The sequence below is a fragment of the Alosa pseudoharengus genome, unplaced genomic scaffold (genome assembly GCF_046254945.1).
Source record: "Alosa pseudoharengus isolate Yale_2024_CS ecotype anadromous, Long Island Sound unplaced genomic scaffold, YU_APseudo_1.1 YU_APseudo_1.1_scf_21, whole genome shotgun sequence".
NCBI classification, from domain to species: Eukaryota; Metazoa; Chordata; class Actinopteri; order Clupeiformes; family Clupeidae; genus Alosa; species Alosa pseudoharengus.
In genome coordinates this window covers 22,722,163-22,747,554 of record NW_027468674.1, presented here as the reverse complement: position 1 = coordinate 22,747,554, position 25,392 = coordinate 22,722,163, and the positions used below count along the sequence as shown (strand labels likewise).

The following is a 25,392-nucleotide window of genomic DNA, read 5'->3' as shown; positions in this document are numbered from 1 at the left end:
GTTTTTATATTATTGATTGAATTGACATTATTGTTTTATTATTGCCTTTCCCCTTTTTTACATTGCTTTTTTATTAGGCTATTGATTGAATTGATATTATTGTGTACTACAACTATTCTCCTTACTATATTTGACCTAGATTTTAATCTGTTCCCTGTTCATTTTTAAATATTATTATGTTGTTTTGTATTTATATGTCGCTTTGGACAAAGGCGTCTGCTAAATCCATAACCATAACCATGATAGCAATACAGTTGCATGTGACGTCACAGGTTTGGGCGCTTAATCTCTAACTGATCAATACGGCAATTTGCTTAACTGGCTTACATATTTTTGTAATAACGGAAGGTGATGTAAACCGCGTGGTGATAACCTTTATGTCTGGATAACTGGTGTTGTGATTCTACTCACATGAAGAGCTGGCAGTAAGTGTTAAGTGGCAAACCAGGCTAATAAACAAACCATGCTACCGTGAGTAACGTCGAAGGGTAAAGTCACGTGGCTTTTTTGTAGTTCGTTTATGAAAGAAAAGGAGCAATTTCGATTTTTTTAAATAAGGCAAAATAGGGTCTGACATTTTCACAGTTAGAAGATTATTACTGTATAGACACTGAAAAATATTTTTGGTGGATAAGATCGCTGATTTGGCTTCACAGTATTTTAAAAAAAATAGGTCTATGGGACTTAACATTGGAGCTGCTCTTCGATAGGAACGCAACCACTTGGGGCGCTGGTTTTCACTGGTCTCAGTGACACAGATATGTTTAAATGAGTCTCTGTTGGTTTGACATGCAGAGAATAAGGTTGTCATAAATTGATAACTATAGTTATAGTTTAGTGTGTTAAAACCACAAAGAGTGCATGTTTATCGTCAATGTCTTTATAAATCCTTTAAAAGTCTACCTTAAGTGAACAGGCTGCTAAGACATATTGAACCTTCACTATAAGATCCCTCCTTTGTCAATTGAACATGAACATTGAAAAAACATTTGTATTCTTTTACCATTTTTTTCTCCTTATCTCTTAAAAAAGGTTTAGGAGAAACAGGTCAGAATTCAGTAATATCTTAATAAGAGCTGATGGATTTCAGTAAGAAAAAAGAAAGAGCATTTTTTTTAAAATGTTGGTCTCAGTAGGCTAAATGCGAAGAATATAAGTAATAATAAAATAAACTTTTACCAGATTGTCTTCATATGCATTAAGCGCCTTTCACTCACCATGCCTGTCTGGTGAAGAATGTGTTACTTCCTTTGTGGTTGGTGGTGGCAAGTTCATGAGCACCGATGTTCATGCCCCCAGACTGTAGCACTGTGGCTGCCTGGGAGCTTTAGCTGTTGGCTGCAGCAACTCGAGGTAGAACCAATTGTTTTCAGGGTTTTTTGTACCGACAGTATCTCAAGAAATAGAGATCTATGTGAAAAATCGCCGGAATACTCTTTTAAGTCGATGAAGTAAAAATAATACATGACACTGCCCATTGTCCATGTAATTGTGTCATTTAATCGGTTGAAAATAAAATCCAAAAAAGAAAGGGAAAAAACATATTTTCATATAGTAGTGGGTAAGAGAACTGGCATGATGTATTGACTTCACTGACTGAATCAGTATTACATGACATGCAGTGGATATTAAAGTATTTGCATTACTGAATGGCAGCCTTGTATCATTTGAGAAGGTAAAGGTTACTTTAACAATTCTAATGTATGTGAATCGTTTGTATTGGTGTGTATCACCAGCTAGACTGTTCACCAGACGATGTGCTCTAATTACAATGTGTAAAGAAGTCTGTCTTTGAAAATATTACTTTAGAAAAGGACCACCAGTGGGTGAGCCAATTGCCTTCACCTTTGACCTGAGAGTGCAAGAGTGGTGAAATCGCGTTTAAGACAAATAGGCACGTAGCATGAGACAGCATATCTGTGTGCAACTGTTTCACAAAACACACCCTACCCATTCTAAATAGTACACCCAAAACCACACAGCCTTGAGAAACAGACGATTGCTAACTGTTGTTTTAAGGGTCGCCAGTTGCACACAACTAACAGTGGCTTTCTGACACAACACATTCCATGTTAAGGTATAAATTGGTTTACATTTAAACCCCCAAGACTTGAGACATGAGAACTGGTTTGGTACCATTGTGTCTTTGGGTAACCTATGCAATTTACAGCATCTAACACAAGACAAAAACAAAATGAAGAAAAAAATTAGTTTTCAACCAACTGGCCTAAAAACAGACATATAAACCAATTAAATAACAGTCTTTGCTAAAAACATCTTTTTTCTTATTCGTATTGATCAATTGACAATCCCTACAAATAACTTCTTTGCAGTTGTACAAAGAAGTTATTTGCTCTCAAAAAAGGTCACAGTAACACATGCTGCAGGCGGAGAAAGTATCCAGTCTAGCAGACTTGGGATCAGTTTCTTTCCCCACAGCGACGTTAATCAGCTGACAGGATAAACCTGATCTCAGTCTGCACTGAGAGTAACTTTCTCCCCCACGGCGGACGTCAAGAGAGGGGATGACAAGGTGACCCATAACTGCGAGGTGGGGTAGTCACAACCGCAGGGGTGGGGGTCGGCGCTGCGCTCAGAGGAGGGAGATGACCGACCTGTTGAGAAGGTTATGAGGAAGGAGGGGGTACAGAGGAAGAGAGAGATTATCAACGTTTATTATCTATGTCTCCCACGCCCACACACACACACACACGCACACAAATCCACACACATCCATCAATCGATCAATTAACCAGTGTATGTATACTGTATATGCGTATAGTATAGATATATAATTTGCTATTCAAATATAATATAAAATATAAATTTAAATTATACTCCCGTGCAATTGAAACTCTCCTAAACGGGCATCTCTTCTGTGATTTGCTGGAACAGTTTGTTATGTTTTTATGGGCTAGGTTTGCCCAGGTTGTTTTTGTTGCCATTTTTGGAGCCTGGGCTGTCCACAGAGGTCACATTTTTTTACAGTGTATTCAGGACACAGACAGCTAGCGGTTGGTTAGGTGATGTTTGCAGTAACTGAGAAAAGGTTTTAGCCTAAAAAACGCATGGCATCGCTTAGAGCACCTTTAAAATAGGCAAGGATACATATCAACATTTGGGGTTGATCACATTAAACCCACCACACTACTACATCACAGTATATCCACTACAGCTAACTAAACTACAGCACTGCTGGTAAGTGTACGGGTAATGAAAGCATGACTCACTGGTAGATGGATCCAGTGAAATCATCCACAAAGCCACCTGTAAGAAAGACACAGAGAGAGAGAGCAATTGATGAGGAAGAGGTCTCACATGTCTAGGAATTAGACGATGTCATGTCCTATCCCTCTATTTTCTATATAAAAAACATCAAAACATACATATGCATATATATTGTTGTCCTCATACATTATTGATGAGCTGGTTTCTGATCCTAGATCATGCCCAGTTCAATCAATAGAATCAAACATTTCATCACTTCCCCTTTGATGAAATCCCTTTTCAAACATGATTCGATCTAGTAAATAGGTTGCCTCCTTAAGCAAACAGGTAATGTTTCAACACCATTGAGTTTGTATTTTAATTAATGCTTTATTTGACTGTGGATTGCCTGTGGTGATAAATGTGTTATTGGTGCTGCAGACAGACAGAGAGGGTGTGAAATGAGTAGCAAGTAAACCACTCGCCACAAAAAACACAAACTCTCAGACACGTTGGCTGCTAAACGGCTATGCGACGTCAACGTGACATTGTCTCTAACTGACAAGGAAAAGCGTACTGTACCTGGTGCACAGATAGTGTCACAGAACAGGGGACACATGTAGCAGAGAGTGCACATCTGAAAAAAGGGAGAGGGAGAGAGAGAGAGAGGGAGATCATGATGAACCCAACCATGTGTGCCAGGGTACATCATGTTCATGAAATCTAAGTGCAGTTGACATGCAGTGTAAGATTATATTACAGACATACAGAGATGGTCTATATGTGCATGTGTGAGCATGTGTGTGTGTGTGTCATATGTAGCCTACATCACAGCTCTGGCAGTGATCCGACTCATCACCCTCCTCACAGGGGCAGTTGTCACAGTGGCCGCAAGTCTGTAGAAGACAAGAAGGGGGAGGGGAGAGGAGATGGGGATGGGTAGTTAGAGAGAGTGTATTAAAGTAAAGTACATACATCATCATTTTCAGTCAAACCTGAAAACATCTAAGCAGGTGAAGATGTGGAGGCTTTTTGGGAAGACCTGGAAGACATGACTGTTCTAAAGCAGGCTTGAAATAGGGGGTGCACTTTGTCGGCGTGCTTGCAGCTATTGGCACAGAAAGTCAATGTTTGTCTGGCTGTGTTTTGCTTTTTCTCTGTGAGCGGGCATTAAAATTCAAAGCAGGCCTACATCTCACACCTCGAAGAGGCCTCATTTTACAACCTTTTGCTGGCTGAAAAATAAAGAGAAATAAATAATTAAAGCAGAGACCAGCTTGTGTGTGTGTGTGTGTGTGTGTGTGTGTGTGTGTGTGTGTGTGTGTGTGTGTGTGTATTGTGTGTGTGTGTGTGTGTGGGGGGGGGGGCAAGTTAACTAGCACGACATGGTATTACCATTTCTTCTCAGGTGCTGTGACTGGCATAAATACACATAACCTCAGTATTTTCTTTAGCAAAAAAAGACAATATGGTTGACATCTTGATGCGTGTCGCCGTACCTCACAGACTGAGCAGACGCTGCAGAGTGATCCAGAATGGTAATGTGACGGAGCACTTTCTTCCTCTTCCTCTTCTTCTTCTTCCTCCTCCTCCTCCTCGGCCTCTGTCAAAGATTCAAGGGGTCATGTGAAGCCTGAACTGAACTGTGTATAGCTCTATTCTCGTGTTGAGAAGGGGAAATCTTTACATTTATACGTGTTTTCTCAGCAGACTGAGGTGTATGAACTTCTCACACTTGCTGCCAAAATTACGATGTGACGACCACTGAACTGAGGAAGACACTTAGGAGAACTGCAGTCTATCTGAAAGTTGTACTTATTTTACAAGCTGTCGTCAAACTCACTGAATACTTCACAGTGTGTCTCGTGTGGCAAAGAGAGATATTTTCAGCTTAATCATTACTAAAGGGCTGTCATCACTAGAGTATTTTTTTTTCATTGATACTTCTGCTTTATCATCACATAAAACATTGCTAGATGAAAAGCAATTAGTAAGACTCATTTAGAATACAGACTTAAAGCCTAAAAAAAAGAATGGAAATAATCTAAGATGACTTCTGTGCCCCTGGGGAATGTGAAAAACTATCTGACTTATTTCTAACCGCAACCCGACTACCCTTATGGTCACCCGATCTCAGCAGCAGTGGCTAAGCGATTGTTGTTTTAGCTCAAAGTGGCAGGCAGCTAACTTGCCCACTGAGCTACTTTGCCTGGTTGTCCTTGATCTGCCAGAACCGCGGCTACATCCCAACACATAATTGGCTGGAAGGAAACCCGGCAGCTGTGCCAACTTGATTTTCCGCTTTTGTGATTGGCTCCTTTGTTTTCGAGTTGACTGTCTCTGGCTTACTGGCCACTCCAGGCCTGTTTTTTTTCTCACTGTCATGGCTTGGGGAGCTTTGCTGAGGGTGACACTCTTTTTCACCAGAAATAATGGTGCCAGAAATACAAGTCCACAGGAGCATCTTATGTAATAGATACGTACTGTAATATACAGTAATGTATACATTTCGGAGGCTGATGTTACTTTGGAGCATCGCTCAAGTGAAGGGGACTTAAAGAGTTTGGAATAGTTGGGATACCCATGGCTGTGCTGATATAGCAGCCTATTTTAGGGATGAGGTGTTTAGAAAAAATGCCCTGGAGAGTTACATGAACAGCTCTGAGAACAGACTGTCCACCACAGCAACGGAGTTACAAAATGATAGCAAAAGCAATAGCCTACAAATGTCTAAGAGTCTAAATTCACTGAATGAGTTTTGGTGAATAAGGGAGTTTAAAATCTGAATTAACTTGTGGAGCTCAATTAAGCTCAAGTTTGTGATGGTAAAGTTGCTTAATAAGTGCATTGCAACTCAACACTGCACAGTGCTCATGTTAGGGCTGCCAGATTTGCTTCCCTCTGTTTCCATAGCATCAACCAATCTCAATTAAAGTCTATCATTTCTCATCCCAGTTAAACTAAAGTCATCTCCCAGCTATTGCACATGCTAGCAGACAGCCAGTAGATACGCTACCTGCAGCTTCTACTTCTGTTTCATTGGTAGCATCTTCCTCCTCCTCTTCCTCCTCAGCATCCTCTGCCTCATCGTCGTCGGAATGTTCTTCGTCCTCCTCCTCCTCAGCTGCAGTCTCCTCCTCCTCCTCCTCACCAGCCTCCTCTTCTTCCTCAGCCGCATCAGCCTCTTTCTCCTCCTCTTCCTCAGCATCATCTTCATCAGCAGCCTCATCGGTTTCGTCTTCATCAGCATCTTCGGCAGCCTCTTCCTCTTCTTCCTCCTCTCCGGCCTCCTCCTCTTCCTCATCATCACCCTCCTCGGCAGCTGCCTCTTCCTCCTCCTCTTCATCGGCAGCTGCCTCTTCCTCGGCAGCTGCCTCTTCCTCCTCCTCTTCCTCAGCAGCTGCCTCTTCCTCCTCCTCTTCCTCCTCAGCGGCTGCCTCTTCCTCCTCCTCCTCTTCCTCCTCAGCGGCTGCCTCTTCAGCTTCCTCCTCCTCTTCCTCCTCAGCTTCTGCCTCTTCAGCTTCCTCCTCCTCTGCCTCTTCCTCCTCCTCCTCTGCAGCAGCCTCCTCTTCCTCCTCCTCTACATCTTCCTCCTCAGCGGCCTCTTCTTCTTCTTCATCATCATCACCATCTCCCGTGTCCTCTATCCCATCTCCATCATCATCTTCACCCGCCTCGGCCTCCTCTTCCTCCTCTTCTCCAGCGTCCACCTCCTCGGCCTCCTCTTCCAGGCCGGCCACCTCTTCCTCCTCAGCCTCTGCGGCCACGTCCTGCGTCCTCATGCCCACGCTCAGCAGAGCCACCAGCAACCCCAGCAGCCACAAACGCCTGGCAGCCATCTTAACAGGCAGCTCCGAAGAAGCCACTCAGAAATAATGACTGGAAGACCAGTCCAATTTACAAGCTCAACAGGAAGGTATCCACACCGGTGTGCACAAAAACCCAGCAGCCTTCTTATAGCAGCACAGGGAAACTCCAAGTGTAATCCAAACACACTCACAGCTCCAAAAGGACAAAAGCTACTTCCAAAAGACCACGGTTCCCCAGACAGAAGAATCTTCCGGTTGATATCTTCTGTTCTTTCTGTTAGCCCCAATGGAGGGAGTCAGAGCAGTGGCCCAGAGAAAGAGATTGAGAGAGGGAAGGAGAGAGAGAGCGGCTGGCCCCGGTGTGTACTCCTAGGCACATTCGCACACACTGGCTCACTCACGCGCTGTCACACAGAGGACGACGTGGAACAGTGGCGCATTGAGGGATGACTGACGGAGCCACATGGCTATGCAAGTATGGAGCGGCTTCTGCCCTTAAAAAAGAGTGAGGGAGAGAGAGAGAGAGGGGGAGAGAGGGAGATAGAGAGAGAGCAATGGGGGTCTGGGGTGGGAGTGAGTATGAGCAGGGACACCAGGCCTAACTCACGTGCTAACAAAACACACACATATACTCATACACACACACACACACAGGGGCTGTGAGCAGCCAAGCGTTGACACTTCACTGAGTAAGGCCTGGCTAGCCTCTGACAGGTGGGCAAGCTGGCTATATAAAGTCCCTCTCAATGGCAAGCCCATTACAGCACATAATATGACCTTCAATTGATCTCTCCGTCGCTGAAACTTCATCTCGAGCTCCTCCGTTCTCTGCACTCTCCTCTGCCCCCTTTCACCTCCTCCTTTCACCCTTTCTCTTTCACCATCCCTCTTTTTCCCCCTAAAGGTCACTTCATCTAGCCATCATGGGTGAGCTGACCGACTCTTACCCTTTTGTCTCTGGTTACGAGCAAGAAGCTGCCCGCTTATTAACAACGGGCTGTATGACAGGAAAAAATAGAAAGCGTGCATCAACATAGAGACTAACAGCTTATCTGCGATTCATTTTCAACGTCAGATGTGTGATCGATCGAATCATTGAGTTGAAACAAGACGTCCGTGGGATTGTTAACCTTTATTACAAATACTTTGATATGATCATGTCATAGAGGCCTTGAACATAATTGAGAACCACAAGTACAAGGTGTCAAACAAACTGTAACTGCTGGATAGGAACAAATGGTATTGGAGAGGTAGTCTAAGTATGAGTAAGAGAGAGAGGGAGAGAGAGAATTAGATGACTCTTAACCTCAAAAGAAATGTGAGAAGCATTGACACGTTGCAGAACTATGTGTTCAGCCCTCGCCCTATCTCATGGGTCATTTCTGCTGAGCTGTTCCATACCTCTAAACGCCATCTTTTAAAATAAGAACCTGCATACCACACACTACCACTGATGCACAATATTAAAGACTAAAGAAAATATTAAATCTAGAATACTAGACACTAATGACACTAAACTTAAAACTGCTGAATGAACCAAGAAAGTGGTTAAGTGGGACAAGTATATATTACAGACTAATGGGTAAGTAAAACTGTCAAGCGCTTATGTGGATACAGTCAGTGATGAAGCCCTAGAGTCAGCTTGTCCCTGCATAAGGAACAGAGGAGAGAACACCCTCACAATGTACAGTAGAATAAACAACAGCGACAACCAAAAAACAGAAGGACTTCTAATAGATTGGCCACTTATCTTGTATGTACCCTGTAGCCTAAGTGGCAATATTTTAGTGTAGACAAAGAAATCAATACAATTGCGATTACAGTACACTAGTACTGTTGTAACATTTGGTTATAAGCAAAAGTGCTATTGAGTTGTCCAATATTTATTAAAAATAGACTGTAAACATAAATACAATTCCAGCATTATATTTGGTTTTCCTAGCACACACACTGTGTTTTGTAACTATATATTATTCTGTTTAAAATCCTATACTCTGTGCAAACAGCAGTGTAGCTTCTTTGCTAACATGCACAGCAGCTAACCTGCTAATGCCATGTCCATTTTCTCTCTCCTTCTGTGATTACATGTAAACACACAGAGTTAGCCTAGCGTTAACTGGCAGGCAACCAGATTACAGCTGTTCACCCAGCACAGGGCAGTTAGCTGTGTGGTTGCCCAGAGTCCCATGACCCAGTGTAAATCTGTCAGTGTGTTGTTCGAGCAGCCATCTTTTTCTGCAGCACTGTTTCTGTTTGGCATATATTGCAAAATCATAAAAACGATCAGTAAAAAATATTGCAAATTCATATGACACAGGTTTTAAAAAAAGGAACAAGTGCACAACAATGCAGAAGCGTTTATGCCATTCATTCTGTTAAGTCAAACCCACCACCACCACAACCCCCCCAGTCATATTTCTGAGTAAAGCATCCCTCCTTTAAACCAACTCACCCCCCCCCCCCCCCCTCCCGCCACACAAACACACACACTCACACACTCACTCACTCACTCACTCACTCACTCACACACACACACACACACACACACACACACACACACACAGGTTTGCGACCAATGAAGGGGGAGAAGCAGGTCGGGTCCCAGGGGAACACTTTGCACAGGGGAACATTGAGAACAATGAACTGCAAAGTGAGCGCCGTTTCATAAATGGAAATAGAAAACAATGAGGGGCCCTTTTTACGAAGAGGTGAAAAGTTGTTAAAAAAAAATGTGTTGGTGAAAGGGGCAAGAAACACACTGCCCGCTTCTGACCCTGAGACAAAGTGTGTGTGTGTGTGTGTACAATGATGACAAAATAAAATGGATCAGCTTGATGCAAACGATGACTGCGTTTCTGAAAAAGAGAAAAAGGAACAAAAAGTCAAAAAAGGAACAAAAATGCCATGTGCTTGGAAATATTTGCTGAGAGCTCTTAAGAAGCCACTGATAAATGTGTAGTAGGATAACATGCATAAAGAGACTGAGGGACGTACCATTGAGAGTAGGTGGGGGACGAGCGGACTTCACCACATTGCTCTGTGTCAGACTCTCCATAACCCACTGCATGGCACTCGAGCAAAACTCCATCTTGGGGGGAAACAGGGAACAGGGAGAGAGACAGAGAATGGAGAACGTGAGGACACGTGGACACAAATGGGCAAAGTGACCGCTTTAGAGGACCTGATGTTCCATAACTAGCAGCAGTGTTAATGGAACATACTTGTGACTCCAGAGCTCTCAGTCGGTGATCCACGTCCCTCATCTCAGCCATCTGTTTGATCATACCATCCACTCTGTAACACAGAGAGAGAGAGAGAGAGAGAGAGAGGGAGAGAGAGAGAGAGAGGGAGAGAGAGAGAAAGTAAGAAAGAAAGAAAGAAAGAAAGAAAGATGTTCATTATTAAACAAAAACTCAGGTCACAAGTGGCACTGCGATCCTATCAGGCATCTCTTCTTTGTATGAAGCTCATTCAGCAACTGCAGCTCAACTAGTACAGCGAGATCCTAACACCACAGAAGTCATAGGTTGAACTCCCATGGAGCACATACTCCAGAAAACATAGACATCCGCCCTGACCCCCCCTCTCTCCTTCAATAAAGGGTTCACTTCGGACACACGGAAAGTCGTAAATCACCTAGACCTGTGCACTCAAGACGAATAAACAATGATGACATAACACTCCTGCAAGTGTTCTGTCCCACACAATAACAAGCACAGGTGAACAGTTTTGGAACTGAACGCAATAACTAATGAACAATGCAATGCAATGTTTTTTGCCCCCACAATATTGTTAGGGTGGCTGGCAGGTATACTGGCAGTCATAAACAAATAGTGCTGCAGGTTCTCCTTGTATCAGGCAAAATATGTTACCCACCATGTCTTTGTTATTATGATAAACAAAGCGGGTTTGTTTCCATAACATCTGTAACTTACAGTAGAGATAAGCTGTTTCACATTAAGCTTCAGGTTGGGGGAAAAAATAACATATCTGTATATACAATTAATTTTTAAAAAGTGATGAATAAAAACAAATATTGAAACAATCTTCGGCTGCATGCATGTTTAAATGTCCAACCATCCTTCCTCCTCAACCACCATCTGCTGTTAAATCTGAATATTGCATTGAATAACACAGTTGAGAACAGAGCCCACAGCCAAATGTGTGCATATCTGTATGTAGAGAGCCTTAAACATACACAGTAAACAGAGAAACCCTATTATTGTATGAAAAATACAACAACAAACACTTGCTTAACCCTATTGCAGAGGCGTGTTGCAAGAATGTGATTTACTGATAAATCAATTTAACTTCATAGTGGAGCATGACGGCTTCATTCTCGAAGTAAAACAATGCTGTGGCGCTCTTCTAGAGGGTTTACCGTACTCTCAGAGTTAATGACTAAACCCCATTCTTGAAATACCCCTCTGGCATACTGTGGTGTGGAAGAGGGAAGAGGGGCAAAGCACTCCTCCTCAGAAATGTTGGCAGAGCACTCACTTGACAGACATCCTCTTGAGCCTCTCAGAGTCACTGGCCCTCTGCTTCTTGCTCTCGTCAGACAGGAAGTTCTCTTTCTGAATCCCCTCCCACGTCATCAGGCGGTTGGCCGCTTTCCCCTCTAGCACCTGGGCTGTAAGAGTGGGCAAATAAATATGTCAGAGTTGGATGGCAATTAACAAAGCAAAGGCTAGATCAGGGGTCTCCAACCTTTTTGGGAATGAGGGCTACCTGAAGACCCGAAATCATATGGAGGGCTACTCATTTGAAACAAACATACCCTCACCCCTTTTTTGCGAGGGTAGTCCTCCTAAATAATAGGCCTATGTGATTTTTACTTTTAAATTATCAATATTGTGTAGGCCTATAAGTCTTTATATATTAAGCAACTGTATTTTCAACTTTAATATCAATAGCCTATGCAACACTACCAACATTTTTGTTTAGTTTGTTCATTTCAAAGTTTGCATGGGGAATCTAATCCAATTTTTTTTAACAAAAAAACAATATTTTTGTGCAATTAATAATTTGGGTTACAATTTGTACCCAATTTATACCCACCCACCATTATGAATTCAGGGGTTGTTTAAGTCCTGATTTCAGTGGACAATTCGGTTTTAACATTTCAATAGTAATCGCCGATACCACCCTAACATATGAAAACTCCTTTTAAAGTTATTGCACACCTGAAATCTCTCCATGATCTGACAAAGGTCATGCACAGTCCTGCTCAGTCATGCATGGCACAAAATTTTCAGCGCTATTATACGGCAGTAGCCTACGGAGGAGAAAAGGCCTGTGAGCTAAAGCAATTGTTTTTCAGTCCTTGAACAATCATGCAAGAACCGTATTTGACGAACATGGAATGGCCACAGAACTTTTGCTAAGATATGTTTCCATTGGCTACACCAGACGAGCAAGTTTCCCCCCCTTTACTATGCATGCGAGCAGCGTGTATGCGCTCCGCATCCGTTGTTGTTTAAAGATTGAATGGGAAACGGATTTGGAGCCAAAGGCTAAAATATAACGCAGCTACAATTTGTAAGGTATCACCAATATCAATTTAATGTTACAGATGTATGGCTACATACATTCTTAAAATGGTTCTGGTCTAGACTTAGCCTAAATATCTATTGAAAACTTCACAATGGAGCGTGTTTTTAGAGCGTGATCTGCAGGCGACCTGTTGGCTATTTTTAGAAGGTGCGCTGGGGGCGCCTCATAACCGTCCCGCGGGCTACCTGGTGCCCGCGGGCACCGTGTTGGAGACCACTGGGCTAGATATTCTTATACTTATGCCATGTAGTAAATTATAATTATGCCATTATGCCATAATTATAATTTACTGCATGACATTAATCACACATCATTGCTTTGTAAGACCATTCAAATTAGAGCCCGACCAATAAATCGGTGTGCCGATATTATCAGTTGATATTAGCTATTTGCCGATCTATTGCTATCGGCATTTTTTAAGTCAAGTAGGCCTAAAGGAAAGCGTTTTTACTAGCACCCCCCAGAAATTGGGGTGTGTCCTCATTTTGGACAATTTGTCCCTACTTTCAGACACAACTTGTCCTCCTTTTCAGAGTCTGGTTGGTGATCACCCTATATCTGCTACTTTATAGTACACATGTAACCTCCACCTCCCCTTTTAAACACAATATAGTCGCGGTTGCAGTGCGGTTCGAGCCGCACCTGAGACGCGGATATGGCGGAGGCCTTGTGGCTGCTGTAACCTGTTAACATGGGCGCCGAAAGGCAATGTGTTGCTCAATGGTGTTTAAGCCCCTACCGTCGAATTCAAGGCAGCGCTACGACTGTCGACTACAAGACACCTAACCCTAACCTTAGCCCTAACCCTAACCCTTGCCTAACTCTAGTGCCTTCCATGCAGCGCTGCCTGGAAAATGACGTTGGGGGCTTAAAACTCCAAACATCCAATGTGTTCAAGCCGCAGGTCATATGAGAGTATGGGTACGATTTTGCAATTTTCCTTCCCAATCACACAAAGTATCAAACTGTTTAATGCTGTAAACAGTGTGTAAAAATCCATCATAAAGCATAAAGTAAATACCTTAAAAGTTATCGTGGCAGTGGTATTTACCACAGATAAGAACAAATAATAATTGTTTTATTGTATAACAGCCTTTCATTAGGACACCAGATAGTTAAGCCTATTTAAACACAATGTCCAACCTTGATTAAAACTTTTAAACATGCTAAATATTACATCATAGCACATTTTTACGTTGTGTTTGTTAAAAATGAATATTGGCTGATTTATCGGCAATATCAAAATCGGTATCGGCCTTTAAAATCCCATCGGTTGGGCTCTAATTCAAATGTTATCAGCAAACATGAAGAGCAGCTGTCTGAACTCAAAATGACAACCAAGCTCTTATTTTTGGACCTAACAGACTCCCTGACTTTGGTTAAGATTAGCTATGCTAAACAACCCCACACTGAGTGTGTGTGTGTGTGTGTGTGTGTGTGTGTGTGTGTGTGTGTGTGTGTGTGTGTGTATTCAGTGACAGGCACTGCCAGAGTTGCACATTCTTCCATAACCTTCAAGTGACATCTATAAATAAAACTGCATCTCACCGAAGTGATGGATCTTGACGGAGGGGACCTTGCGGATGTTTCTCTTGACAAGGATGTGCAGGTGAGAGAGAAAGATGAAGGGGGGAGCAAGCGAGGGTTTGGAGTGGTACTCCACGATCAGGTTGTACCGCTGGAACTTCCAGTAGGTGTCACTGCGCTCCTGAACCTTTGAGAAAGTGGAGCTGGGTGCAGAGCAAGGGAACATATTTTTATGCACATGTATTTGTAGGCTGTGGCCTAATTCAATTACACAAACTACTTGCACCTCTCAAAAGGGCATCATAGACGAGGGTGCCCTTCAAGCCTTTTTCACATTTCAAATTCCTTGAGTTGAATAGTGTTCACAAAGTAGTCCCTTAACATTTCACAGTCTAAACAGTCCAATAAGTGACAGTAGAGAAATTACTAAGCTTGAGAAGGATGTATTTGAGCTACCTGAACATGGCAATCAGGAGGTTGATGAGCAGAATATTGGTGACCAGCAGGTAGACCACCAGCAGGATGACCACTAGCCAGTTAGGGTAGGTATCTCTACAGGGCTCATCTCCCTGCTCTATCCTAGTCCTGTTATTAGTGCATTCCATGTCCCATGTCTTCCCAGCTAAACAGAGAGAGAGAGAGAGAGAGAGAGAGAGAGAGAGAGAGAGAGAAAGAGATAGATAGAGAAGTGAAATGTTATATTTACTCTGCATTTTGGCTAACGCTTTTATCCAAAGCGACTTATATGTGTCAGTCATCCCAGAGCAGCTCACGGTTAAGTGCCTTGCTCAAGGGCACAATGGTGGCAGTAGCCACTATGCTAGCACAGCCCTGTTAACAGAATGTTAAAGTTTCTCCATAATCTATAGTCTCCAGAATTAAAGTAAAGTAAAATGGTGTTTATTACTGTCTATTTCCTCCACAGGTATCTGTCCAAATATATGCAGATAGGGCCTGTAGAACACCCGACGAAATATCCTATCAGGACTGGGGTCATAGGAGTACAGAAGCGCCTGATTGGCCACCCCATATGCCATCAGCCACACCGCCAGGAAGAAGAGGAAGAAGAATATATCCTTCATCTGGTGGAGAAAAGTAAACATTCCACACGATAAATCAGTCAAATATAGCACATTAACATATACGTCTTGACATCATGTTTACTTTGTTCAGTAAGTTAAGGTAGAACTGCCTCCTACCATCTTGCCGACGATGATTATCTTGGGCCCGAGCTGCTTGTGAATGGCAAAGATGTGAATGAGTCTGATGGTGAACACCATGTAGTCCAGACACAGAGCACTACGGCCTAGCTCATACGTCCACTGGAACATCCTAACACACACACACACACACATTACAGGCAACAGTACAAATACAAATATGGTACACAAGTATGTACCTCTGCTAAAACAACACTGAGGCACAGAAAAAAAACACAACACTAGAAACCTCACAAGAATCAACCAGGTAGGACACACTCCCTGCAGGCCAGTACTAATATGTCAAGATTTCTGAACTTCACTTTGGGCAGTAGTCTATTCAATGAGTGACAACGCCCTCTGCTGGTCTAAAGACAGAATGTCACTTGCCAAGGAATCATTAAGCCAGTCAATGGTTGTCATACCTGCAGATAACGCCAACGATGAAGAGAGTTACAGCAACAAGGTCACAATTATTCCATACATCCTGTGAATATAACCGTAGCCTCTGGCTAAGGGTCATACTACCAACAAAAAATGTCTGCAAGAGAGAGGGAGAAGAAAGAGAGATGATGGGAGAACAAGTTTCAACTAAGATTGACTAAGCCTATAATTGAGCATGAAATTGTTAATTCAATGCTTTTGTTGTATTTTTCTCTCTAATTTATTATTATTGAAGTATGTGAGCATGTTTGTTTTGAAACAGACATGGCATAGTTTAGAAATGGCATTTCCTAAGCATGACTGGAATACAGTTTTTGGTGTGGGTACCTCTCGAATCTCCTCGCAGATGATGGTGAACACCCAGAAGTACAACAAATATTCAGCTATTGCTGGGCCACGCGGGGGTGGCGGCTTGAAGTCCACCAATAAGACGTAAGCATAGAGGAACAGGAAGAGAAAGTACATCAGGACGTTGCCTTGGAACGCCGTCACTGGTGCGTACCAGAATTGGCGCCAGCGTGAGAACACGAAAGGATGCTTTTTTGGATGTGGGGAACCTGTTTGCCAGAGAGAAACACAGACACACAGACAGTTTGACAGACAAATCAGCAAATCACTATTAACTCAACAGCCTATAACCGAATTATTACATCTGAATCAATGCATTTCCGAGCATTAACATCATGACACAGATTCATCAAAGTATTTAGCAATGTACCAAATGAATTTCAATGTTTCAATGTGTTCCATAAAAACTTAAGACAAAGAAAAACACTGATAAAGACAGAAACAGAGAGAGAGAGAGACAACAAGATGCAGAAGACGTGAGAGGGTGGCAGTGATAAATGTGTTCCCAACGGACACTGGGCACAATACTGCAATACTGGAGAACTAAAGACAGTCATACACTGGAAATGTAACAATGGAGGTGCAGAAGAACATGGTGAGTGAGGAGAGGGTGGTGACTAGTGAAAATGAATAGGGCACATAAAGGGGCTGCCAAAAAGGAATACGAAGTGATGAGAGAGAAAGAGGTAGGAGGCGGATGAGGAGAACAAGGAGGATGTGGAGGAGGATAAGAGAGAGAAGGACTGGAGGAGGGTGGCACAGACCTTTTGTGGTTGTCCTTATATGGCCATCAGCTTCAGCCTCTTCTGCTTCACTGTCACGTGACCGAGTGTGTTTATGAGAGAAACGGAGAGAAGGGAGGTGAGATCGAGATTGGGAGAGGGAGGACAAGAGAGAAAAAAGGGACGGAAAGTGAATCACAAGATGAGAAAGAAAATGCACAAGTGCTTCAATGAATATATGCATGGAACGAATACCATCCATATGCATATGAATACCAACCAAAGTACATTAAACAGCAATAGGGGCCACAAACACATGAACATACTCAGGACTTAGGTGTTTGATGTCGGAGAAGGAGAAGACAGTCTCTCCGTAGAGGTGGTGGTGGTCTCCTGCCCGTGTGCCTTCTTCTCCTGCCTTGGCCTCTTCAGGCTCCTCCAGTTCTCTTCCACAGAGAGAAAAGAGCAGAGTAAACACAATAACATAACAGCAATGAGGGGGCCAATCAGCTCAGCAGGGCAGAGCTGGCAACGAAATTTGATGTCAAACGCATGGGTGAGTTTACTGATTTCAACTGGCCGTCTAATTTGGTGAAAAATGTCTGTTAAAAATAATCATTTCAATAAAATCCAATATGGCAGCCATGTCAATTAGGATGCCATGTCTTGGGATCACCAAACAGAGAAATATAATATATATATATTATATTTTTAAAGCAAACACATCCTTATTAGCTAAAGCACATTTTTACTTTGGCACCCCCTTGTGGTCAGAATGTGCTTCCTCAAAATAGGATCTAGAGTGCACGTATCGGGGTATTCAGTTCAGACAAAATCAATATCAATATTTAAACTGTTGTTACTGTTTGTAGCTTTGTAATACATATTTTGGTAATTATCAGTTCTCAAGATAGAACTTCCAAGAATGAATATAGTGGATCATCCATCATCCAACCATCTTCCTCCATTTGAGATTAGCAAGAGAGAGACTGGGGAGCAGGGGGAGTCTAGTCAGGCGCTCCACACACCTGAAGGAGATGAGGTCGGTGTAGCAGAGGGGAGGGATGAAGAAGGTGAGGATGAGTTTCCACACCTCTGTGCTTCTGTCCATGTCTCCCCACCAGATCTGAGACAGCAGAGACTGCCAGGGGAACACAGAAACGCATTTCAGGAGGTGGTGGGAGAAAGAGAGAGTGACTCAGTGAGGATTTTGAAAATTGCATCAAAAATAAAACGGCAAGACTAGCTGTTGTAAGCTTAACATAAAATTTCACCCGAAAGTAGTGTATGTAAACTTTACTCTAGATTTTCAAAATGTTGTATTAAATTTAATTTTAAAGTGTCTAGTGGCCTCATATTGACAGACGGCCCAGACAACATGTCTGCCAGCTGACCTGCACTCCGTCGTGGCTGAAGAAGACGCGCGCGTCGGCCGCCATGGCCATCTGTAGACAGGTGGCCGCGCCCCACACTGGAGACTTCCTGATGAGCAGTGTGAATGAGCGACTCTCACTACTCTCATAGCACTTACTGAACACACCTGCACAGACACAGACAGAGAGGGATACAGAGGGAGTGAGTGAGTAAAATTGTAAGTGAGTGAGTAAGTTAAAGAGTGAGTGGATGAGTGAGTTAAAGGGGAAATCCAGTGTTAAATGGGCTTTAGATATGTTAAAGTATGACCATAAGCTATAGTCATGGACAAGTCATGACCCTATCCAGACTCGAAGCATTCCGAAATTAGCCAGTTTTTACAGATTCTTCCATAGTGCTGTTCGCGGTAGCAACCGGGCATGTACAAGGTTATCTACAAGGCTAACAAGAGCTCCACACTTCGTTGACAGTGTAATTAGGTTCTTAACATTTAAAATGAGGCATTGGCAAGTGAGTGAGTGAGTTAAAGAGTGAGTGAGTGAGTGAGGGAGTGAGTGAGTGAGTGAGTGAGTTCAAGAGTTAGTGAGTTAGTGAGTGAGTGGGTGAGTGAGTTAAAAAGTGAGTGAGTTAAAAAGTGAGTGAGTGAGTTAAAGAGTTAGTGAGTGAGTGAGTTAGTGAGTGAGTGAGTGAGTGAGTGAGTTAAAAAGTGAGTGATAGAGTGACTATACCAATCCACACCCACGCATGGTCAAGGTGCCGTGCCTTAATATTCATTTTACCCTATTCCATCTTATGGACTAAAGTGATGGACATTTTCTCTTTTCTCCACTATACTTAGCTTGTCTCTCATACCATATGCCAGGTTCTCAAACATCTGTGCCAGCTCCTTCGTGGAGTTTTTAGTCTCAGTCTCCATCTCCAGCTTGGACAGCTCTCTCAGCAGCTTACAGCCACTCAGGGCACTGAGCACTGACTCTCCAGCCTGACAGAGGAGAGAGAGAGGGGGCAGAGAGAAAGAGAAAGAAAGAAAAAGAGGGAGGGGGGAACAGAGAGAGAAAGAAACATGGTCTTTTGTTTTCTCTCTGACATTAGCATACATAAAACGGAGTTATGTAACTACTGAACCCTTACTCTGTGAACCCTTACAGAAGACTGTGGGCCTGACATTAAAATGCTAAACATTTCCACTTTAAATCTTACTGGCACCAGTGGGCCTCTGACTATAAAGCGGACATCCCTGACCCTTCTGTGACCCGGAAGTGCTTTACCATCTCCCAGAAATAGATGGCCATCTCTTTGCGGTTCTGAAGCACGGCCCAGATGAAGAGTGAGGCCCAGGGGTAGAGACAGCGCTTCTGTCGGTACACACATGGACCCTGCAGGAACTTACACACTTTCTAGAACACAAAATGAGAGAATGGCCTACATAGTCAAAGTACAGAACAAATAAATAAATACACACAACTCCACAGTAATTTCCTGTGTATTAGCCACATTGTGTATAAGCTGCAGGGCAGTGTTTTATGCAAGTTAAAAGAAACAAAACCATACCATATTAACTGCCCGTGTGTTAACCTCATAGTTGAAGAAATTTAGCAAAATCAATGTATAAGCTGTGGCTAATAGTTGGGAAATTACAGTAAAATAAATCTCAAACTCCCAAAATCCATTCAAAATTTTATTTTTTATTTAATTAATGACGTTGTATGATACATGGTAGCATAATCTAGTCTACTACACTATACAACCCAGGTTGCGCTGTAGGCCTACCACATATATTTCTGACAGATAGCTAATTATTGCTTTGTCTTACTGAAAACTGCCTTCAAGTTCACAAATACGGCACCACAGTGCTGCATTTAAAAATTGTGCAAATTCGAATTGCTTTATGCAAGCGCTGCTGCCCTCTTCACGCACCCTCCCTCGCAATGTTGAATGGTGACACGCACACAACTTGCAAAAAGTTTAACTTAGAATGCACTCGCTACCGCAACATTTTCAACAGCAGATTTTTTAGATACAGGAATTATTTAGTCTTTTAGTTTTAGCTCTTAAAAAATCCCAATAATACATCCAATTGGATAATCAAAATTCTGTATAATCCAAATTAAAACATATTTTTGTTCCACATTTAAATTCATGTAGCTATTTATTACCTCTGACCTCTGAACTAAGTTAATCATTTTATTCTTTTTGTGTGTAGGAGTTCGGGTAGGTGGCCTTCAAGGAGAAAAAGGTTGGGAAACACTGATCTAAAGCCAAGAAGACCGTCTCAGAGGCAGCTGTTGTAGGAGGCAGCCTGATTCCACTCACCCTGTTCATGACAGGGTAAAAGCACACCTCAACATGCCTCTCCACGGCTCAAGGAAGAGGATTCCTATTTCCTAATAGGAGAATCTCAAAAAGGAGAATAAAGTAATCCTTGCTCACACACTTTTAGTAACTGTAGTGTGATTACTGAATTTATAACAGTAGCGGCCGTGGCCTACTGGTTAGTGCTTACACTACTCCTTACTGATAAATGTAATGTGATTACAGTAACGCGTTACTTTGTAACATTACACCCAACTGTACAGAACCATATATCAGGATATTACACTAATGAACTCCGTCAAAGTATAAGACAGAACACCTGTCTTATACACCTGTACTGTAATGTATTGAACTGCTGAATGTAAGATACTGTTGATAATGTATGTAAGAATGGGCATAAGCAAATTATATTGTTCTCTGTCATTAGGCATAATGTGCAGTGTGGACATAGTAATTCTAATTAGAGGGATATTCAAAACTATTTTTACGGTTTACTGTCATAGTCAGAGTTGGAAGTGTGGACTGAAGGGTCTTTAGGCTATAGATGTATGTATAAGTAGGCAAAAGTAAACTTGAGCATCATCCTGTGTGTGGTGGCTTTACCTTAAAAGCTCTTCTCTTAGAGGTCATGATGTCAAGCGATAAGGGACTATAGTAAAAATGCTGACACACATCCCCTAACAAACTCTCCAGGACACAAGACACCTGCAAGGAAACCCAAGGAGTAAGGTCAGTTCCAACTCATTTCCTGTTCGACATAAAAAAAAGGTTAAACACATTTTCTGCGTCCTAAGCATCCAGTAAGTTTACTTTATACATGTCACAAGACAACCCTCCCCCAATGGCCTCTCCTATGGGGTGAGAGGTTACTGTGTTTCTCTGAATCTGATGACTAAGTTCATGGAACAGGAGGCAAAAAAGAAGTGCCCCACTGCACAGCATCATATTCTCAATAACATAGACATGAGTGTAGTCTAGAGACATTACAATACAAACTAGAATTCCATTTCCAAGGAACTGCAAGAGTGGGCTTGATCAGGTGCAGTTTGCCAAAAGGATTGCAACAGTACCTCATTTTTTTATAAATCGGGCAAAAGTTGTCTGCATTAACGCAACATCCAATAAGCCAAAACGCATACATAAAGCAGTTGCTATGCTGGTTGCTAGGGTAATCATGCCGGTTGCTATAGTGGTTGGTATGGTCACATTATAGTGGTGGTTGCTAGGTTGTTGCTAAGGTAATTAGCATGGTTGCTAGGGTGTTGCTAGGGTAATTAGAATGGTTGCTATGGTGTTGCTAGGGTACATATAGTGGTTACTATGCAAAATAGCATGGTTGCTATGGTGGTTGCTAGGGTAATCATGTTGGTTGCTATGGTGGTTACTTGGTTGACATTATAGAGGTGGTTGCTAGGTTGTTGCTAGGATAATTAAGATGGTTGCTAGGGTAATTAAGGTGATTGCTAAGGTGTTGCTAGGGTACATATGGTGGTTGCTATGCAAAATAACACGGTTGCTATGGTGGTTGCTAGGGTAATCATGTTGGTTGCTATGGTGGTTGCTAAGTTGACATAAAGTCCTTTTATGCAAGTCCCTCCACTCGGCGGCCATGTAGCAACGCTTTTTGGGCACTCATCGGGCATCCTATTCAGCAGAAATGCGCGTGCGCAAGGCTTCACGACACCAATCTTGCTCCAGCGGCGAGTTCACAACACATGATTGGGAAGATGTCTTCACAACACAACATATGATTGGCTCAATGTATTCACATCACACCACATGATTGGCTCAATGTATTCACATGTCGACGTTTTGCCGAGGAAGGGGTGGGTTTGTGTAGACAACAGCCATATTGGCGTTACAAACTAACCCCATGCATTTCTATGGAGGATTTTTTGAGTGCTGTGTCTCCTCATTAGAAAGTCTCTGGTTGACATCATAGAGGTGGTTGCTAGGTTGTTGCTAGGGTAATTCAGATGGTTGCTAGGGCGTAGCTAGGGTATGTATGGTAGTTGCTATGCAAAATAATGTGGTTGCTATAGTGGTTGCTAGGGAATCATGTTGGTTGCTATGGTGGTTGCTAGATTGACATAATAGTGGTGGTTGCTAGGGTGTTGATAGGGTAATTAGGATGGTTGCTAGAGTGTTGCTAGGGTACATATGGTGGTTGCTATGCTAAATAATGTTGGTTGCTATGATGGTTGCTAGGGTAATCATATTGGTTGCTAGGTTGACATTATAGTGGTGGTTGCTAGGTTGTTGCTTGAGTAATTAAGATGGTTGCTAGGGTCTTGCTAGGGTACTTAGGATAGATGCTAGGGCATTGCTAGGGTACATATTGTGGTTGCTATGGTGGTTGCTAGGGTTAAAGCTGATGGTATATTTTTACTACCATATTTCTCTTGAGACTCAATCAGGACGATGCAAGTCAGGATCCAGGCTTTATTCTTTTCAATGAGGGCCAGTGGCCCTCAAGGGAGAGAGGTACATGTTTGGGTCACCCCATCATTGGTTTCCATCAGATGTTCTCAGTATTTCTCTTCTAAAGACTACCGGAAGAGGCTGGCCTTTTATGCTCAATTTGCAAGGGTGTGGTTCACGTGGTGATCATAGGTACAACGTCCTCTGATTGGCTATCTCTTCCCGCCGTTTCCGTCATCCACACCCAGACACACCTACACACACCTACACACACACCCACTAATTAATTCATTGTACTCCTTGTACTGAGACTATAAAAATGATACCAAACATGAATACATTTACAGTTAATAACACAAACATATGATTCAGCTACGGTTTAACCCAGGGTCTTTGTCTACTAAAAAACGGAACAAAGGTGATTGGGGAACAGATGGTACAGACAGCAAAAGGTACCCAGCCAGGGAAGCTTTTCACACCTACATCTGCATTGAATAGATCAAAGGGAAAATGGATAGAATACGCTCTCCATGTAAATGGGGCTAAGCCTCCATCTCGTCTGGAGCAAGAAATTATCATACAGAAATATTCCCTTCAAAGCTAACCATGTATACAGTTCATGTAAAGCCAATCCAGGTCATGAACTTGCTTGATCAAGCCCACTAACATCCTCAACAGAAGACATTAAAAACTCAACAGGTTCTCCTCCTATGTGGCATAGTTTGCGGAATGGTTTGATAAAGCATATTGTGCTGAGTTTTTACCCATAACAACAGTTTTGTATAATGACATTTGTCATCAACTGTAGCAACTTTTTGGTACATCATTCTCTAGATCAGGGGTTCTCAAACTTGTGTGGGCCAGGGACCCCTCATGGAGTGGAAAATTCTCCAAGGACCCCTCATAATCGCAACACATAAAACTTAAGTTAATCATGTAGCTGTATAGGCTTTTTTCTGTTAGATGCTTATGTTATATGTGTTTTAAAAACATAGAGTGCTAATACCACAATAGTCATGTTAGCAAACTTTGACTATGTAGGATTTTTTTTAAAGGATTGTTGTTTCTTTGTCAAATGTAGGCCTATTGTGTTGAACACATAGTGTTTGCTTCACATAACTTTCATTTTGTTGGCGGTTAATTAATAGTAAAGTGTTTTGACGTATTGATGTAACGTATCAGCAGATCAATTGGGCAAATACTGATACTGTAGCATTTTTCGCCATACAGTATAAGACAATTTTATATTTTGTAGCAAACTTTGTCAGGGACCCCCTGACAATGTGCTGCGGACCCCTGGGGGCCCCCGGACCCCACTTTGAGAACCAATGCTCTAGATCATCTCAAAATATATTTTGTGCATTGCAGTAAGAATAGATGAATCCAGTGTAGATCTTTAAGGATCAGTAATAAGGTAATTGTGTGCTGTATACTACCCACAATCAACATAGTTCTAAACAGACATAGGCCAAATATGTCCTAGGATTTAACAACCTCTATGGAGCTGTCTACCATTTCAATAACACAGCTCACCTCATACAGGCTGAGCTCTTTGGCTGGACGAATCATTTCCATCTCCTTCGGGGACACTGACTGCGGGTCTGAGAGGGAGTTTAAGGAGCCGGGGCCAGCAGCGCTGGTTCGCAGGGCGAGGTGGCGCTGGAGGAGGGTGTAGACGACCGAGCTGTCGGAGACAGAGCGGTACAGGCTCTCCAGGCGCCCGTTGGTCAGGTAGTCCAGGATGTTCAAGCCGTTTTCAATGAAAAGGCGCACAAACTCCGGCTTGTCATTGACTAGTGCGTCAGTCATGGAGTCTTCAAGATCAGCACACTGAATAACAAACAATAGATACAGCATGTCTCAGTCTCCCAGAGTAGTTCCAATGGACTACATAGGGCTATAACAATGCAACCTTGGGTACCCTGAAAGGCAATAATAACTAAGTTATTATTATTATTACTACTACATTAAAAAACAATGATTTTGTATGGTACTTATCACAATGCCTTTAGCCATATGTACTTTGAGCTATACATTTGTTACATTTGTGCACTAGATGGGCTCCTCCTTGCCACATTTTTCTTTGTCATCTGTTTCCCATGATGCTCCTAACCTTCCATTGGATATCCCCATTGAACAGCTCACTCCTGGCGATGTCCACCCGGTTCCAGGTCACAGCAAGTTTCAGCTCGTCAGTGTATGGGCTTGAGTCTGCCGATGTACAGCGTTTGCTTGCTGAAAAACACACACACACACACACACACACACACACACACACACACACACACACACACACACACACACACACACACACACACACACACACACATACACACACACACACACACACACACACACACACTTAACTACTTAGGTAACTATTTAGAATGGAACATACCACTACATCACTTCCTTTCTCCATATGCCAGCCTATCATATTTCATAAGAATGACCATATGCATTCAGTATAAC

General features: G+C 42.6%; 2 protein-coding genes across 3 annotated transcripts in view; both read right to left on the bottom strand.

Moving 5' to 3' along the window:
• Positions 1-1,475: 1,475 nt before the first annotated feature.
• On the bottom strand, positions 1,476-7,455 carry LOC143137861 (uncharacterized). Its single transcript, XM_076298182.1, has 6 exons — positions 6,224-7,455; positions 4,707-4,810; positions 4,035-4,103; positions 3,790-3,844; positions 3,231-3,267; positions 1,476-2,615 (listed from the first exon to the last, which is right to left on the bottom strand). The coding sequence occupies exons 1-6, from the start codon at positions 7,044-7,046 to the stop codon at positions 2,594-2,596; spliced, it is 1,110 nt and encodes a 369-aa protein (XP_076154297.1). The 5' UTR covers positions 7,047-7,455; the 3' UTR covers positions 1,476-2,593.
• A 2,036-nt stretch (positions 7,456-9,491) lies between these two features.
• The window catches only part of LOC143137859 (transient receptor potential cation channel subfamily M member 4-like), a 34,650-nt gene continuing 18,749 nt past the window's right edge, over positions 9,492-25,392 (bottom strand). For both annotated transcript variants that reach the window (XM_076298180.1, XM_076298181.1), the window contains exons 10-28: positions 25,034-25,155; positions 24,454-24,750; positions 21,103-21,204; positions 19,455-19,583; positions 19,039-19,168; positions 18,207-18,352; positions 17,841-17,953; positions 17,139-17,258; positions 16,855-16,904; positions 16,070-16,299; positions 15,724-15,839; positions 15,299-15,431; positions 15,007-15,181; positions 14,556-14,721; positions 14,121-14,302; positions 11,517-11,649; positions 10,238-10,310; positions 10,011-10,104; positions 9,492-9,871 (exon numbers count right to left, since the gene is read on the bottom strand). In XM_076298180.1, coding sequence (XP_076154295.1) covers positions 9,843-9,871; positions 10,011-10,104; positions 10,238-10,310; positions 11,517-11,649; positions 14,121-14,302; positions 14,556-14,721; positions 15,007-15,181; positions 15,299-15,431; positions 15,724-15,839; positions 16,070-16,299; positions 16,855-16,904; positions 17,139-17,258; positions 17,841-17,953; positions 18,207-18,352; positions 19,039-19,168; positions 19,455-19,583; positions 21,103-21,204; positions 24,454-24,750; positions 25,034-25,155 — 2,540 coding nt within the window. In that variant the 3' untranslated portion in view covers positions 9,492-9,842. The remainder of the gene's footprint in view (positions 9,872-10,010; positions 10,105-10,237; positions 10,311-11,516; positions 11,650-14,120; positions 14,303-14,555; positions 14,722-15,006; positions 15,182-15,298; positions 15,432-15,723; positions 15,840-16,069; positions 16,300-16,854; positions 16,905-17,138; positions 17,259-17,840; positions 17,954-18,206; positions 18,353-19,038; positions 19,169-19,454; positions 19,584-21,102; positions 21,205-24,453; positions 24,751-25,033; positions 25,156-25,392) is intronic.

Bases quoted from the DNA above. Each gene is read 5' to 3' on its own strand.
- LOC143137861 (XM_076298182.1), bottom strand. From the start codon at position 7,046: ATGGCTGCCAGGCGTTTGTGGCTGCTGGGGTTGCTGGTGGCTCTGCTG. The intron at 3,845-4,034 runs GTAGGCTACATA...CCCTTTTTTCAG, and splicing joins ATCACTGCCAGAGCTGTGAT to ATGTGCACTCTCTGCTACAT. The intron at 2,616-3,230 runs GTGAGTCATGCT...CCTTCTCAACAG, and splicing joins TTCACTGGATCCATCTACCA to GTCGGTCATCTCCCTCCTCT.